Genomic DNA, 15,803 nt, shown 5'->3' with positions numbered 1-15,803 from the left:
CGATACAATGAAGTCGTTGGCACTGCGATTCGATAGTTGGAGAACTCAATCCGTTGTATCAATTTATATTAGAATCACATATATATTTAATATATTGCTCTTCTTCAACTTAGCAACAGGGCAGTAATAACCTCTAGGATCAATACAAGAAATTTAATATATGACCCATAACAGGAATGGTTGAACGTATAAGGGTTAAGGCCAAATATCGATATCACAGTCGATTGTAACACCGCCATTTGCGCATCTCTGAATCTGGCGCTCTCAAGTTTAATCAAGTTGCTGTTGTTTTAATCCAAATATAAGTTTTCAAATAGTTCCCTGCAAGCGGATTCTGTGAAATTGTTTCTGTTGACGAGTAGCAAGGTGGAGAATCCCATACCGACACTAAAAGCCAGAATTCAAACGGAACGGGTGGCGTAATCGGAAACGTCATACTGCTGCACGGAACAAAGTCTAAACAGGAAATACTAGCATAGCGTTGCGAAATACGGGCCAACTCCACGTAGTCTAAATATGCCCATTGATACGCGCGAGTTGATGGAGGCGATAGCCATCGTAGCGGACGAGCGCAACGTCCGCGTCGCCGTCAAGCAGTCCGGCAAGGGAGCGGCTATCTGCGCCGCCTGCTCATTTGCGGGCGGCATGCTCCTGGGTCCCGTTGGGCTGGCGGTGGGCGGGGCCGCCGGCGGAATCGCCGCCTACAAGATGACAAGCGGTAAGCGGAGGGGAACTCCCGACCTCAGTCTCACTACATTTCCACTTCCCTCCTCCCGAACAGGCACATTCCGTCCGCTGGGTGAAGTCATCCTAAACGACCTGACGGACGCACAGCGAGAGCAGCTGGTGCAGCACGTATCCAAGGCAGTGGCCGACATACATCCCACCGACGTGGTGATGCTGCTGCCGCTGATTGTCCAGAACGCCTCCATTCAGCAGGCTGTGCTTAACACTGTCATGTCCTTCGTGACCAACGAGCTGCGCATGCAGATTGTGGACTGACCTGCTCTGCGGGCAAGTGGGCGATGGCCAGGTAACTGTAGAATTTGGACGGCTATCTTAGTCGAAACCTTTGTGATCTGTGTAGGTTTATTAATAATAATAAATACTTTATATGTACATAAATATTTGGGTCTGAACGACGGTGGTAGCGAACTACTCCCACTCGACATTCACCTGCTCCCAGTCGTCAACGAACGGCTGGTCGATGGTGCTGATTAGCAGCCCGCAGAATAGGCAATCCGCAGCGAGAATATCCTCGATCTCGGTTTTCAGGGCCGCCCTCTTCCTCTGCAGCTCCATCGCCTGCTGTTTGCTCAGGGCACCCGGCTGCGGTTGCGCCTGCGTTTGCACCTCCGCCTCCAGTTGCTGCTTTAGAGTGCCGAGGCGCCGACATTGCTCCTTGGTGAGCAAGGGCACAACGTGCTTCTCCAGGCAATCGCTGTGGAACTTGTGGCCGCAGATGAACATGAAAAAGGGCTTAACCAGGAGCATCATCTCGCAAATTTCGCAAGTGTCCAGAGAATTAACGGTGAGGCTGTGCTGGCGCAATTGCTGTAACTCGGCGGTGACGCGATCGGTCTGCTCCGTGGTCTCGGCCATTTCACGCTGCAGCTCCTGGATGCGCTGATTGTAATCCTGCCAAACATGGAACCGATTGGTAATGAAATAACCGATATTCATTTTTCATACCCTCAGAGCATCACATATTGCCTCCTTGAAGTTGTCGATTTTTTCAAAGTCTGCAAAGAAGGGCAGCAGGTCCTCGATGCGTAAGAGATCGCACTCCTTCAGAAGATTCAATGCCTTTTTGACGTCGTTGGTTCCCTTTATGTCGTGATAAGCTGCAAGCAGACGAGGGTCGATAAATTAGCGATACGAGGGCAGAGCTCTGAGTCAACAAACCTATGCGAAGCCAGAGCTTCCGCCGGATCTTGCTGTCCGATGGCCTGGAGGCGGTTTCCTTGGCCAGCTTCATGTCGAACGTGAGGGCCAGATCCACAGCAGAGATCCACTTGTGCAGCATGCATTCGAGAAACACGCGAGCTTCCTTCACGTCCAAGTCGGTGCACACTTTGTGGGCGTAATAGATGTCGTAGTGGACGAGGCTCTCGTCGCGACCCTGAATCTCGAGGTACTTCATCAGCAGCTTGGGCTCGTGCTCCGCGTACAAATGCAGCAGAAAATTGTGTATGGCGTCATTGGTCGTGTTTAGTTTGTAAATAGCGAACTCGAGGTATCGCTGTGTCTGCTCCCGCTGCTCGCGATTTTCCATGATTATGAGCGTGGGGACCAGCTTCTCCACCTCCAGTCGAGATCCCTGGGCCATTAGGGCGTCAACCGTGGGCTTTGGCAGCCTAGTTATCAGTTCGGGCGCGTACTTGTAGAACAGTTCTGGATTCCTTTGGTTAATCAGCGTTTGCAGTGCCTCGGCATAACACTCGGCCTTAAGCTGTTGCGCCACCACTTCATCATAGTCGCCAATGACGATGGCGAATTGAGCCATGTTGCGCGGGTCAGCGTGCTCGGCTATCAGCTGCCGTACAGTCTCGCGATTTTGCCGCGTGCAGGACAGGACATGTGCCTCCATCATGAACTCGTCGTACTCCGTCTGCCACGAGCTGCGCCACTCCTCGTCCTTGTCGGGCATGTTGATCTGGATGAGGTAGAGGTCAATTAGCCAGATGACCAACGCCTTGATGATGTTCATTTTGTCCTCGTCCAGCTCATCGGTTTCCATTGGCTTAGTGGTAACTCGGCTAAGACGTTTCTTAACGTAGTTGATAATCGGTCGCTTGTCCGGCAGGACCATGAACTTCAAGCACACCTCTTCAAAGGTCTTGTCCGTCTCAGCGTAATAATCGGCTGCTACCTGATAGGATCCGTCCGCGAAAGCGGCATCCGCCCGCTGGCAGAGCACAAGCTGCAGGTGCTCAGGATCCCCGGCTGCGTGTGCCGTTGCTAGCTCGTACTGTCCCTTGTCGAGGAAGATGCGCCACACGTTTCGCTCCTCGCGCGTCACCCTGAGGTTAAACACGGTTTTCACGGTGTAAACGTATATTGAGCCGGTAAGCTCGTCCCGTTCGATGCTCAGCGGTTTGCCCACTCGGGCCTCGTCGAATGGTTCCTGGTAGACCTGCTCCTGGTTCAGCAGGCAGATGGCCCGCACATGATCCGCGTACAGCAGCACGGCGTGGTACTCGGTCAGCACGAACGCTTTGGGAATGTTGAGACGACGCTCGCCGTACGACAGATGCATTGTCTTCTCGAAGTCCAGGTTTATCAGAGTGCTTCCTATCAGGGTGGCGGCACTGTTGGCCTCGATGGATAGCTAGATCGCAAAGCTGTTAGCGAAAGACGACGTACAACAAAAGCAGCCACTCACCTCGCCCACACGGATGCCGTCACCACACAGCCACGCCCACTGCTTCGGATACTTGCTGTTGGGCGGAGCGAAGAAGCGGAGCTGCGAGAAAGTCAGATCAGTCTTGCGCTCCTCGCAGTGCGGCTCCTGCACTCCGCTCACGTAGCCGGCGAATATTGCCTGCAGCGAGCGCTCCTCTGCTTTAAGCGTCTCCTGGAATGTGTAGATGCACTCGGGACTGGTGACCACGATTATGTACCGACTGCTGTTGGGCACCCGCAGCAGCTTGAGTCCCGTGATGGGGTACTTGGGACGGCCCAGACCCAGGTCATAGAGCTGCTTGCGCTGGACATGACCGTCGGCTGCGGGATTAAGCTCGGTCTCGAAGATGAGGCCCCGACTTGTGCCGAGCAGGATGGGCCCCGTGGAGGACTCGTTGCCGTGGTACGGATTGAAAGCGACGGCCGTTATTTCGTGGTCCTTGAACTTCTCGATGCGCCGCACCTTCAGCTGCTGCGCCTGGGGCGACTCGAGGCAGTGGATGTACAGGAAGTCCGGAGAGACACCAGCGGTAGCGGACTTTGGCACCAGTGCGATAATGATGTGATGGCCCGTGGGGTCCAGGAACATGCGTGTTATTTTGTAGCCGGAGCCGGAGAGGTACTTTTCCAGCACCGCTTCTGCAAGGACAGAAGAAGTAGGAGCTACAGCAAGCCAAGAGTAAACGAGCGCACATACCTCCCGGTGGAATCGCTCGAGGCAGGAAGAAGCGCAACAGAGTCGTCCGCTCCGGCGTGCCCAACAGGCAGACGAGCCAATTCCGCGAGACGGCCAGGTGCATCAAGTCGCCGGTGCAGTTGCTGGGCAACCGGAGCACCATCTTGTGCCTGCTGAAGATTTCATCCTCCTCGTCCGTTTCGAAGGGATTGCCGGATGAGGTGGCCACGTAGGAGTTGGCGGCGGCGCCCGAGGAATTATGCTCAATGCGGGGCAGAAACTTGGGCTGGTTAGGCATAGACGTGTCCATTCTGCTGCCTTTTCCTCCGCTGTTTACAATTTGTTCTACCAAAACGCCCCAATCGGAGAAGTGATGGCACTAGCAGTATCGATAGCTCAATAGCCAGTCGCCAAGAGAGTTATCGGCAAGCACTGGTAGGAGCGGTTATCGTTATCGAAATTTAAATTTGCATTCGTTACTTTCTTGTATGCGAAGCTAATTTTCAAATTCCTGTTTTGCTATGCTAAAATCACCCAAATTCGCGTCCCACTCCCACAAAGCAATCAAGTAAACTTTTTTGTTTTGGTTTTTATTAATAATTAGTGTTTTCCTTGTATACATGTAATTATTTTATTTATATATATTTATGTTGGATGCGTGCTTTCCTGCCGTCGTTAAACGTGTGTCCACATTTAAACGGTGCCAGTGCACTTGAGCATGCAGAATGCAATCCGTCATGATAAACATCTTTTACACCTCCTCTGACTCGATTTATATATTTTATGCGTTTTCGATCTACACGCATCCCCGTTTTGCGTTGCGTGAATAATGCTGACAGGGGATGTGGTTTGATTTTCAATAGGGTTAGTAATAGAAAATGTACAATTAGTTTGTATACATGTATGTTTGTATGCATGAAATGAGTTTCTTGTTATCTGTGCCTTTTATTTACTAACGTGTAATTCTTTGCTGACTTTATGATAATTATTCATCTGCTTTCTTTCCTAATTTTTGTTTTGTCAATAAATTCGGACTTTAAAAGTGTTCGAAATTACATATATATTATTTCTAGTAAATCCTACAAAAAAAAAAAATAGTAATAGTAATATTATTTTTATTTTTAATGTTCTTTCAGGTTTCCATCGAGTACAACTTATCTGCATATATTGTGCTCTGATTTGTATCGGTGAAGGACATGTCAGCGTGTATCAAGCGTGTCAAGTGTATCTATATCTGCATCTCGATCCGCATCCGAATCGGAATCGGAATCTCTCTCGGTCACTTGGGCATCCGAGAGTGCGCCGATGCTCAGTAAAATATGCATGTGAGTATGTATGTTTGTATAGCCGAAAGTTTGGAAAAATGCAACCGCATATACATCGTATCGTATTTGGCTATTAGATAAAATCCAAAAAGTTCGTTATTCTCTTTTTGCTTTGCTTTGGTTAGCTTGTGGTTATCGCTTATTTGGCGCTATACAATAATTTTTAAAATTTAAATTTTGTAGTGAATCACAGATTTTTTGTTTTAAATACCGAAAAGTTAAATTAATAAACAGCGTAGTTCCGAAATGTATTTGGCTTTGGGCATATGAGTATGAACATATGCATATGTATGCCTGTACACATATAGAATATGTATAATATGTACGCACATGTATTGTGTATAATATAATTAATAATTTCGACTAATAATTTTCAATTATCTAATTTTGCGATTTAAGTTTTGTGTTCTAATTTGTAATAATTTTCCCTTTCTTATCGTACTGAATGTTTTTGTGATATGCGTTGCATTTTGTTCATCCTTTTAAGTAATTTCACGCTTTCTTCGATTATTCAATTTTAATTTAATATTCAAATTCAAATTTTGCTCACACATACATGTACAAGGTACTTGCGCATGGGAGAGTGACAGATAACAACAGATAAATAGATATTTAGATAGAATTTCTGGTGTCCGAACCATTTGGCATTTGAAGTTATGCGCAGGTTGCCTTCGGGTTGGGAAAGTGCGTCAAATATGGGGTATACATATACGTTTCTATTTCTAAGAATATCTTTAAACGAACGTTAGAGCTATAAACTACATTAATCTGATTCAAAATCCTCTTATTAATGGTACCAATATGTATGTATATGCGTCTCTTTCATCAGTGTTTTTTGGCCATGCTAAATCCTTTCGAAAGAAATTCTTCTGCTTCTGCTTCTGCTTTTGGTTAATTTCATTTCTTCTGCGGCTGGTTTTTGTTCAGTGTAGTAACAAGAACATTAGATACGTAGGGTCGATGGAGGAGTCTCTTAAGTGTAGTGGTTGTGGTTCCCTAAGCATTGGTAAGATTTCCTGAGTTTTCCCGATTTGACGATGTTACGATTTGAGGAGGTCGAGGTGTCGAACAAAGGACTTATTTAATTAATAGGTAACAAATAAAGTGTATGTATCTGGGGTAGTGCGTTGCGTTTGGGGTTAAGGAAAATATAGTTTGTGGTTGTTTTGCTTCAAATGATTTGTTTATTGTTTAACACATGCCAAAAAGTAAAATTTTGAATAGGTTTAATTGGATACATAAACAATACGTGTATAAAAAAGGCGCACAAAAAATAATACAAAAGTTCGCATTCACAGTTTCGTTGAGGTTCTAAACATAAATTTTGCCAGGCAGCATAAGTCTGCCTCGTTTGTAATAACATAATTAAAAATATAAACAGCCAAAATGGAATTTCGTACAAGGAGAATTAAAAATTTCACACTTCAAAAACTTGTAAGATCACAGTTTGTTTTGCATTTGCATTATTTTTCGTTTTCGTTTTTGTTTCTGTCTCTGCTTTTCATTTCGTATTCGTTATATTAAAAGAACTTAATAAATGGAGTATGTCTTACAAAGTGTAACCAACTAAATACTAGCATAAACTGTAATTCCGTCCAAGTTCAGCGTAATAAAGTATAAAACACATCTAAAATTAGGTTTTAAAATTAGAAAAAAAAAAATATCATAAATACGTGTAAAGTAAGTGTAAGCGGAAGGTTCATTCTAAGCTATAATGCAAATGGGACTCCTAGAATCCTCAACTGGGGAAAGCAAAAGCGCCACACAATTTTATACGTTCCCTTCGACTCCACCTATCCTCCCCTCCCTTCTAACCTCCCCAACCTTATGTATCTGGTATCTGTTATCTGTATCTGTGAGGTTGAATAAATTAATTAAGCCTATGTCGGATCTACGGAGCGGACTGCCCTTCAACTTATGCTCCGATAGATGAGAACGTGCCGGCCAATATGCCCCATATGTGCCACATGTTGCATATGTGTCATATACAAATGTATGAGTGCATTATGTAGCTTAACCTGGATGGATCTTTGCTTGTACGCTGATAAGGAAACCTCATGCTGACCAGTGATCGCTGGTCACCAATGCCTAGTTAGTTATTAGACTGCCTGCTAGGCTTCCAATCCCCATTCGTGGGGCTATTGATTCAGGGTAGCATGGCACAAAGAATACTAATTACTCTCCTACGACAGTTACGATTCCTACTGCTTAACTGCAATCGGTACGTGTTAGTGCCCCTATAACTATTTTTTTTTATTATTTGTTGTTTTTTTTTTTTTTTTTTGTTTTTTGACAAGAATTCGGAAAACTCGCACTTGATGATGAGATGATGATATGCAGCACCATTGGAGGTGTGTTGGATTGGAAGAGTTTGTTGTTAGCTGTCTGTCTTTCCAGACGTTCCTGCAATGTGTTCTATAGTATAAGGTGTAAATTGGTTAAATTTTAAGAAATTCCTGAGACATTGAATTGATACACATTCTTCGTACATTTGACTTAAACATTTTCTTAACACAGATCCTAGAGGGTGTTTTTTTCTTTTTGTTTTTTTCACTTCCAGTCTGGGCTTGCTGTTTGTTGCATGTTAGCCTGCCGGTCCTGGTTGCATGCAACATGATCAGACCACTCTGTTGGGGCAGCTCTAGACCCTTTCCCCTTTCTGATTCTGCTCTGAATACTCCCGTCGCTAGCTACTTCAATTTGCTGATCTGCTCGTCGGCGCTTATTACTTGTTAGTTAATTTAATTTCAGAACATTTGTACTTCGCTGGTAAAAATCACTGAGTTACTTTGCGGTTTTGTTAAATACGTTATTTTCTTGATTTGCAAAAACGTTTACAGCTCATCTGTCTTCTATAATACACCATACTAACATTGTATATGTGTATATCGTCGGCATATCGGCTTATAAATTGTATATGGTAAATGGTGTAAAGTATATACATGTATACATAGACTTTAGTTTAATTGTTTCTCTTCGCTTGCGCGTACGCATATGCACATTTATCGTTTATACGCGCGCGTGTGTATATGTATGTGTATATAAAAAAGTGATTTTAATTTCTGTTACTTTATTCGTCGTATTCGTGAATAAGTAGAAAAAATTACTTTCCTACTGCATCCTTGATATTTTATCCCTGATAACGTTTTTCTTTTGTTTGTTGGTTGATTTTGTTTGTTTGTTTGTTTCTTTCTTTTCTTTTCTTGTCTCTTGTGTTTCGCTTCTGCACGTTTGTCTTCTCCGTGCCCCGCCGACTTTTAACATTACATTTGAATTAAGCTTACTTCTAGTCTTATATATGAGCTACATTTACAGTTACGGCTCCCTCGAAAAAAAAATGCACACATCTTATACAATCTAATCTGCCGCCGATCCGTAGTAGGACCTTTATCTACTCTTATTGGAATCCGACTCTTTAGAGAACGTTTGGCGCAGCAGTTGGCAAATAAAATAAGTTTAATGCGCCTAAAACTAGTAAAAAAAAAAGTAGAGTGAACATTGTATGATTGTGTGTTGTTTCTGGCCTATGTGTGTGTGTGTTTTTAATGAAAACAACGACAACAACATATATTTATGCTGGAAGTGCGGGGGCGGCGGCTGAGTACCGGTAGCGCCCGACAGGTGGCTTAGATTCTATTTAAGATTCGGTTGCTATTTCGGATGCAGCTTTAGTTTTTCTTTAGTTTTAGATTAAGTTTCGGCTGCAGATTCAGATTCATTTGCAGTTTCAGTTGCATGATATGTACCGTTATTGCTCTAACCGCTCCCGCCCTCGGGTCACGACCCCCAGCATGTGTGCGTGTGTGTGGGTGCTTTTGGTTGTGGTTCTGGTTGTGTGAGTGTTGGTGTGTGTGTGTTCTAGTCCTTCGTTCTCTTCCCATTTGTTGTTGTCATCAATGGTAACATAACTCTAAATCTAATAAGTATTCTGTAAACGCAACTTCACGCTGTTTGTATTGTGTGTTTTATATGTATGCATGTATGTATGTATGTTTGTGGTGTTGGCCTGCTCGTGCAGCAGCTTCCAGAGGTATTTAAGATTTATCGAAATTATTTACACGATTCTTGAGGTATTGCACATGAAGCAGCGAAGGTGCTTCAACTACTAAGTAGGTGAGAGCAGCACAAATAACTAATAGTACGAATAGAGTTAAGGATACACAAAAAAAATAATCGTAATAATTACCTAACATAAGGATAAGAATAATAAAACAGTTGACGCCAAAATATGCCTAATATGCTTAATCATTAATTAGCTAAGACCTAGTGCACGCTGGAGATCTAGATCCCCGTTCAATTGCTTTCTGGCGTTTGGGCGATGAGCGATGGGGGATCGTCGGTCCAGTGCGAAAACAATGGGCAAAGTATTTGTAGCTGGTCTTGGCTGCTTCTTCCCACTGGTCATCCAACCGATGGATGGACTGACTGGTTGACTGACCAGCTCTCCTTCGTTCTCTAAAAGATGGCGTTCCAACTTAGCTCCTATTGGATGCCCGGTGGCGGCTGTCCCAGCTCGCTAGTGAAGTCATACAGACTGGTGCGCGGATGGGACAGGGCGTGGTGGTGCGGGTGCGGGTGGTGGACATGTCCGTGCCCATGACCGTGGCCCACCAGTCCGTGCTTGATGGCGGTCGTCTTAAGCAGCCGCTTCAGCATGCCGCTGGAGCCGCGATGCTGCAGGCTTTTGTGCGTGGTCAGAGAGTTCTTGGTGCGGTACCGCCGGTGGCAGAACTCGCACACATACAGCGTGTCTGACTGCTCGTGCTTGTCCTGGAAGTGCCGCTTCAGCGAGTAGTAGCACGAGAAGGTCCTCCGGCAGTAGGGGCATTCCTGCGGCTCGTTTATGCCGCCGCTGGTGGGCGGTGGCATGCGGAGCGGTAGCGGAGGCGTGCCCGCCTGGGTCACGGTTCCTCCCGCTGCCGTCGCCTGGCTGCCAGGACTCGTGCTGCTGCTGTTGTTGTTGTTGTTGTTAGTGGGGTTGCCGTTGTTGCTGTTGTTGTTCGCGTTGTTGCCATTGTTGTTGCCACTGTTGTTGCCGGAGTTGACACCGCAACCCATGGAGGTGGAGGTGCAGAGGTTGCTGCCCACACTGCTGCCCACGCTGCCAGGACGCGGCGGCGAGGTGGCGTGTCCAAGGACATGGCCGTGGGCGTGGCTATGTAGGCTGTAGACGGCGGCGGCCAGACTCCCCTTTAGCGAACTGGTTGGCGAGATCAGGGCTGTGGGCGGCGAGGGCGGCGATGAGGTAGAACTGGTGGGCGAGGTAGCTGCGGAGCGGGTGATGCTGTGCGGTCCTGCACAGGAGATAAAAAAGAAGAGCATTAGAGCGGTCGGACTGGCGTGGTTGATAGGGCTGTGGGGTCTTATCAATTTGAACTGGTTTAGGCTTATTTATTGGTTTTGGTATTGATATTGATATTTATATTGCTTTTGTGGTTTGTTCAGGAAGTATGAAAATAAAAGTGCAAGTTAAGGGGTGAAGATACATGGTAGATTGTCACTTGGATCAACTCCCTTGCGGGGCGACAAGTTCAGTGGCAGAGGGAACGGGGAGGGCGGACTTCAGGAGGACAGGATAGAGGAAGATGTTTAAAATAAAACACGGTAGATAGTAATGCTTGAATGCTCTAATATAGCACTAGGAACTTCCTGAATTGGATAAATTTTAATTAATTGCTAGCAGAGAGTAGAGGTAAAGCGTTATATAGTTGAATACTCGAATACATATGTGTGTAAATATATAGGTAAAGATAAATGCATGTGTCGTTTCAAGTTCAGATTTAGGTTTTGCCACTACGTTGGCTATTCCGATCGTGGTTTCCGGTTCGTTGTGCTCTTCGTGTTTTATTTTATGCTTTCTGCAGAGAACGAATCGGAAACGGGTCGGATTGAAAACGGAAGCGGTTAATTTTGTCGATGGCTTGATACGTTTGAACCTCGATTTTAACGGTTTTCTTTAGCATGTCTAAGCTTATATGTTATGTGCACATGTGTGGAGTTATGGCAGAGAAGGAATTCTACTTAATTTTTTCTAACTGTTCTCCTGCTAAGATACCTTTTTAGGACCCGTCGAGTTTCTGGTGGCGGCGTATGCATGCATGAGCCAGTTACCAACCAAACCCCTGACGGTCTGAGAACGCGTGATTTTGAGTATTTCAAACTGATCTGTACACTATACTCTTGTTACTACTTCGTAGGCGTAAATAGGGAAATTAGTCTATATCACAACCGATTGTACATATATACATACGAGGTACGAACGAGTTACACTACAAACCAAACATTGTGCACATGCAATCAAAACACGTACGTGTGAATGAGTGTCTATGGGTGTATTTGTGAGCGTGTGTGGGGTGTGTTTGTGATGAAGATGAGGGGTAGCAAGCAGATGATGTCGTCGCCAAGGATTGAGGACACTTAAGCGAGCAATCAGCGCGAAGCGAGTAGCTGTGAGGCAAAGCGAGTAGCGAGTGGCATGCAGAGAGATTAGCGAGAGCAAAGAATCAAAAGTAAAGCAATAAATATTAGTCTAAATTAGAAGCTATTCACATTTCGAATATGGATTTCAGATGTGTCTGGCGAGCTTTCGCCCTTCTTTTTGGTTCAATTCTGGTGACTTTAATTTGCATTTCGGTTTGTTAGATTGGTTTAGTTTTTCTTTTTGGGTTTCCTTCGTGTATTAATTAGGGAAATCTAACGAAACGAAAGCGTTAAGTAAATGAGAAACTATGATTGCAGTAAGTAGTTGGGGCCCCGACTCGATTCGATAAATTAAGCGTAAAAGAAGCGTGGCGAATCTGGATTTCATTTACATATGTGTGTATATTCGTGGCCCTCCGACGTCATAAACTTACCAAAACAAAAAGTTAAATATTTGCAGATTCAGATTGCTAAGTATCTATTTGTGGTTGCAGCGTTCGTTAAACATTTTTAAGTTATCTATTTTTCAATATTTCTATTAATAGTTGAAAATAGTGTTGTTTTACATATGTGGGTAGTACTCTTGGTTTTTTACAGTTTCACCAGAGGTTCAGTAGGTAATGAGACAGAGAAAAATAAAGAGAGAGGAAAGTGGCAACAATACGAGTACCAGAAACGCAGATGCCAAGTCAACGCTGCGTAAGAGGAACAGAGGTTCGAAGATCAGATGTACAAAGGAACTGAGAAAGGGGTGTTAGTGGGAGGAATGGCAAACCACCGCATCCGGGTGATTGTTCTGGCGACTTTATCTGAAAATGTCCAAATCAGTTAGGGAGGAGCGAGATCGCTTTGGTCACTACGGTTAGTAAAACTTGAGATAGAGAGTGAATAGGATGATAGATAGGTGAGCGCCCTGTTGTTACATCTAAAAGTGGCTTAGCTTCGGAGTATTTCATGTTTTTAGACGTGTAAGCGAGTTGAATAAGATAGAGCGAGTAGGAAACGAAGAGATAGGCAGAAATAGAGATACAGAGAAAGAGAGAGGAAGATCGACTACAGTAGCGAGTGAGTGGGTCGTACTTACAGGTCGCAGATGTTCTTTGTACATGAGTGGTTAGATTATAGCTACGGCGAGTCTAGTGGAAAGAGAGCCAGATCGAGAACTGGTAGTAGATTTCGGAGCGCGAATGAGCAGGCAATTTACAATGGTTTACAATATACAAAAGAGTACTCAGGCGGATGGTGGCCAGAGCGGCGAGTATAGACGAGGAGTGTGCATATTTTTAGTGCCAAGCTGACCATATACTGACTGATTTTGCGCAGTGGTTGGTCGGGTTAATTGTTCTTGTATAGAAACAATGTGTACAGATTAGAGCGTTTCGCGAAGAAGGCGAAGCACGCTTAATGGATCGTTAGTGTGTTTGGCAAGGAGATAAAGGATAGATACAGAGGAAGAAGAAATGCTTGTACAGACAGATGCAGATTCAGCCGAGTAGGGACGGCTGGCCTCAGTAGAGAGTAGGACAGTGTGTAGAACGTGGCCATGAGAGGGAGATAGCATGTATGTACTAACTACGTATCGGCGCATGGTCGGATACTTGGCTACCAATGTAGTTTAAGATGTTGGGCTAACCTTTAGCAAGCGCGCGATCTTCTACTGACTGAATAACGAGTAGCGGGTGCGAGTAGAGAGACGCTGGTAGCGAGTAAATTTCAAGTTGCGGCACTGGCATTCTGGTACATCATTACATCATCCCTCCGATTTTGGCAAGATTCAGGATTTTGCTTCTTTTGCATCTCGATCTTATTCTCCGCTCGACAAACTGTGTTTGCTAGTTGTTCTTGACCTGGTTGAGATAAGCCGAGCCGCAAGCTGCCACGCCTTTATTGCTCTTGCTTCAACATCTATAGCTCTAGGCACAAGTTGATCGGCAAACTGGGGACTTACTCCTAAGTTTTATTCTTGCGCCTTACTTTCATTATCAACTATCGTAGTCGAGTTATATTGTATATGTTATAAATATATATATATATATATATATGTATATATTTTATTGCTTCATAGTAGTATATTTATGTTGCGGAAGAAAGCACGTTATAATCTGTCCAGTTTGTCTAGGTAGAGTGAAAAATTACGCAGATATTCAGAAAGGCAACTTGTGCGAGGTCCGTCCGTTTTCGAACCAACAGAAACACGAAAATAGCTATAATTGTAAAATTGACTACGAGTACGTTGTATGAGGTATAAGGTAAAAGAAGGCCACAGAGTGTAAACAGTGTATATCCGTATTCTATATACTGGTCCATAGGCGTGAGTTGTGAAAAAGTCAGCAAGTCGATGTATAGGTTGATCCGACTAATCTATGTCTAATCTAAAAGTGTTTCAAATGTCCTCATATCTTACATATCCTTACATCTAATGTCTTTAGTTATAATACGTTATTAATTGTATTGTTCGTAATCGTCGCCACCTCGTAATAATAAAGATGGGGCCTACATTTTTTTTTGTTCGTCGTGTATAATAGATTGGTAGGTATTTATATATATCACTACATAATGGCATTGCTTTAAGTTTGAGCTTAGTTCTAGCCGATATCTAGTTGCTCGTGGTGGCAATCGAAGGGCCGTGACTGCTGCTGTGACTTTGACCGTGATTGCGACTGTGACTGTGGCTGTGACTATTACGCTGGTAGAGGTAGTAGTCGTACAGGGTCATTATCTGTCGCTGCTGTATTAGCAGTTGGTACTGGTCGTTCAGCGGCATTGGTCGCTTTGGGTAGATGGCTAGATCCTGGTGATCTGCCATCGGAATTGAGGTAGGAGTCGGAGCCTGGCTTGGTGTTTGAGTCGGCGTGGTAATGGTGGTCGGGGTCATGGTCATGGTCGTGCTGGCTTTCATCGCTGTTAATTGTTGCTGTGGCTGTTGGCTTTGCTGTGGCACGCTGCTAAGGCGGCCCGGCAAGGGCTTTGAGTCTCAGATCGACGAGTTGAACTGGTTATAGAGCTTAATGTCCTTCATCTCCATTTCGCCGGGACGGGACTTGTGGTACGTGTAAATGTGCGTCATGAGCGAGTTGCGGGAGCAGTAGACGCGCTCGCAGATGGCGCAGCGGTACTCCTCTTGGCGCACGGCGTGCTTGTCGGCAATGTGGCGCTTGAGCGAGGCTTTCGAGCAGAGGAGCTTACCGCAGAGCTGGCATGAGAAGAGTTTCTTGGGCGAGTTTCCTGCAAATTGGTGGATTGGTGGATTTGGGTTTGGTATGATTGGTATTGGTATTTGGTATTGGTATTTGGTTGTAGCCTTATCCTAACTACGGAAATTGACCGATATCTTATAGTATTTTTATTCGCATAGAACTTTGCGTCGGACCATTCTTACGCTGGGTTGGAGTAACTGAAATGTTTCTAATGAATGGCGCCCACACATGAATAGCCACCGAGCAGTGCGGTGAACAGCTGCAGGTGTGTGTTCGAGTGTTTGGCATATGTGGCAATGGTAAAATACATAAATAAATAACATTACATATACATACAAAACGTAAATAAAAGGTATAGGTATATATTTCTGGTCCAGTGCCAGCTTCTAAACCACCATCACCAACTTCCATCCTTGGAGCGGATTGGGGTCAGCGTAGTGCACTGGACTGGACTTTACTGGACTGTACTGGACTGGATCTGAGTGGAGTGGTGCTCCACCACCGGCGGTGATGAGTGGCCCGTGTTATCGACTGACAGTTAACAGTTACGGTTACAACTAGCGTTATCAGTTAAGTGGGTAGTGGGTAGTGGGTGGTGGAAGGTTGGGTGACGTTGGATTAATATAGCGATCTGGTGTTAGGCCTCGGGGTTCGGCGAGACGGGGGCGAGACTGAGAGCGACCATGCCAGGGTTAGGCGGCATTCTGCGCTCGAAAGGTGGGTGCGTTGTTGTTTTGGATGAAGTGGAGCGGAGTGGACTGAATGAGTGGTCCCACCACC

General features: G+C 45.1%; 3 protein-coding genes across 4 annotated transcripts in view; 1 reads left to right on the top strand and 2 right to left on the bottom strand.

Annotated features, from left to right (window-relative positions):
• Positions 1-223: 223 nt before the first annotated feature.
• Positions 224-1,125, top strand: LOC6616013 (protein C19orf12 homolog). The gene is made up of 2 exons (XM_002040343.2): positions 224-718; positions 782-1,125. Exons 1-2 carry the CDS (start codon positions 517-519, stop codon positions 1,000-1,002), a joined length of 423 nt encoding a protein of 140 aa, XP_002040379.1. The 5' UTR covers positions 224-516; the 3' UTR covers positions 1,003-1,125.
• On the bottom strand, positions 1,072-4,454 carry LOC6616012 (vacuolar protein sorting-associated protein 18 homolog). Its single transcript, XM_002040342.2, has 5 exons — positions 4,103-4,454; positions 3,386-4,044; positions 1,906-3,331; positions 1,693-1,844; positions 1,072-1,638 (listed from the first exon to the last, which is right to left on the bottom strand). Exons 1-5 carry the CDS (start codon positions 4,389-4,391, stop codon positions 1,156-1,158), a joined length of 3,009 nt encoding a protein of 1,002 aa, XP_002040378.2. The 5' UTR covers positions 4,392-4,454; the 3' UTR covers positions 1,072-1,155.
• Positions 4,455-5,908: 1,454 nt separating this feature from the next.
• The window catches only part of LOC6616009 (broad-complex core protein), a 43,486-nt gene continuing 33,591 nt past the window's right edge, over positions 5,909-15,803 (bottom strand). Inside the window, exon 8 of one of the 2 annotated variants that reach the window (XM_032725875.1) lies at positions 5,909-10,700. In XM_032725875.1, coding sequence (XP_032581766.1) covers positions 9,889-10,700 — 812 coding nt within the window. In that variant the 3' untranslated portion in view covers positions 5,909-9,888. Of the gene's footprint in view, positions 10,701-14,087; positions 15,052-15,803 lie in introns of those variants that run through there. The other variant, XM_032725877.1, reaches the window with a different exon arrangement.

The sequence above is a fragment of the Drosophila sechellia genome, chromosome X (genome assembly GCF_004382195.2).
Source record: "Drosophila sechellia strain sech25 chromosome X, ASM438219v1, whole genome shotgun sequence".
NCBI lineage: Eukaryota > Metazoa > Arthropoda > Insecta > Diptera > Drosophilidae > Drosophila > Drosophila sechellia.
Note: the sequence above shows the minus strand (reverse complement) of the source record. Positions and strands in the feature narration are given on the sequence as shown.

Coding starts and splice junctions, on each gene's coding strand:
- LOC6616013 (XM_002040343.2), top strand. CDS start 517: ATGCCCATTGATACGCGCGAGTTGATGGAGGCGATAGCCATCGTAGCG. Junction 719..781: donor CGCCTACAAGATGACAAGCG/GTAAGCGGAGGG, acceptor CCTCCCGAACAG/GCACATTCCGTCCGCTGGGT.
- LOC6616012 (XM_002040342.2), bottom strand. CDS start 4,391: ATGGACACGTCTATGCCTAACCAGCCCAAGTTTCTGCCCCGCATTGAG. Junction 4,045..4,102: donor TCGAGCGATTCCACCGGGAG/GTATGTGCGCTC, acceptor CTGTCCTTGCAG/AAGCGGTGCTGGAAAAGTAC. Junction 1,845..1,905: donor GAAGCTCTGGCTTCGCATAG/GTTTGTTGACTC, acceptor GTCTGCTTGCAG/CTTATCACGACATAAAGGGA.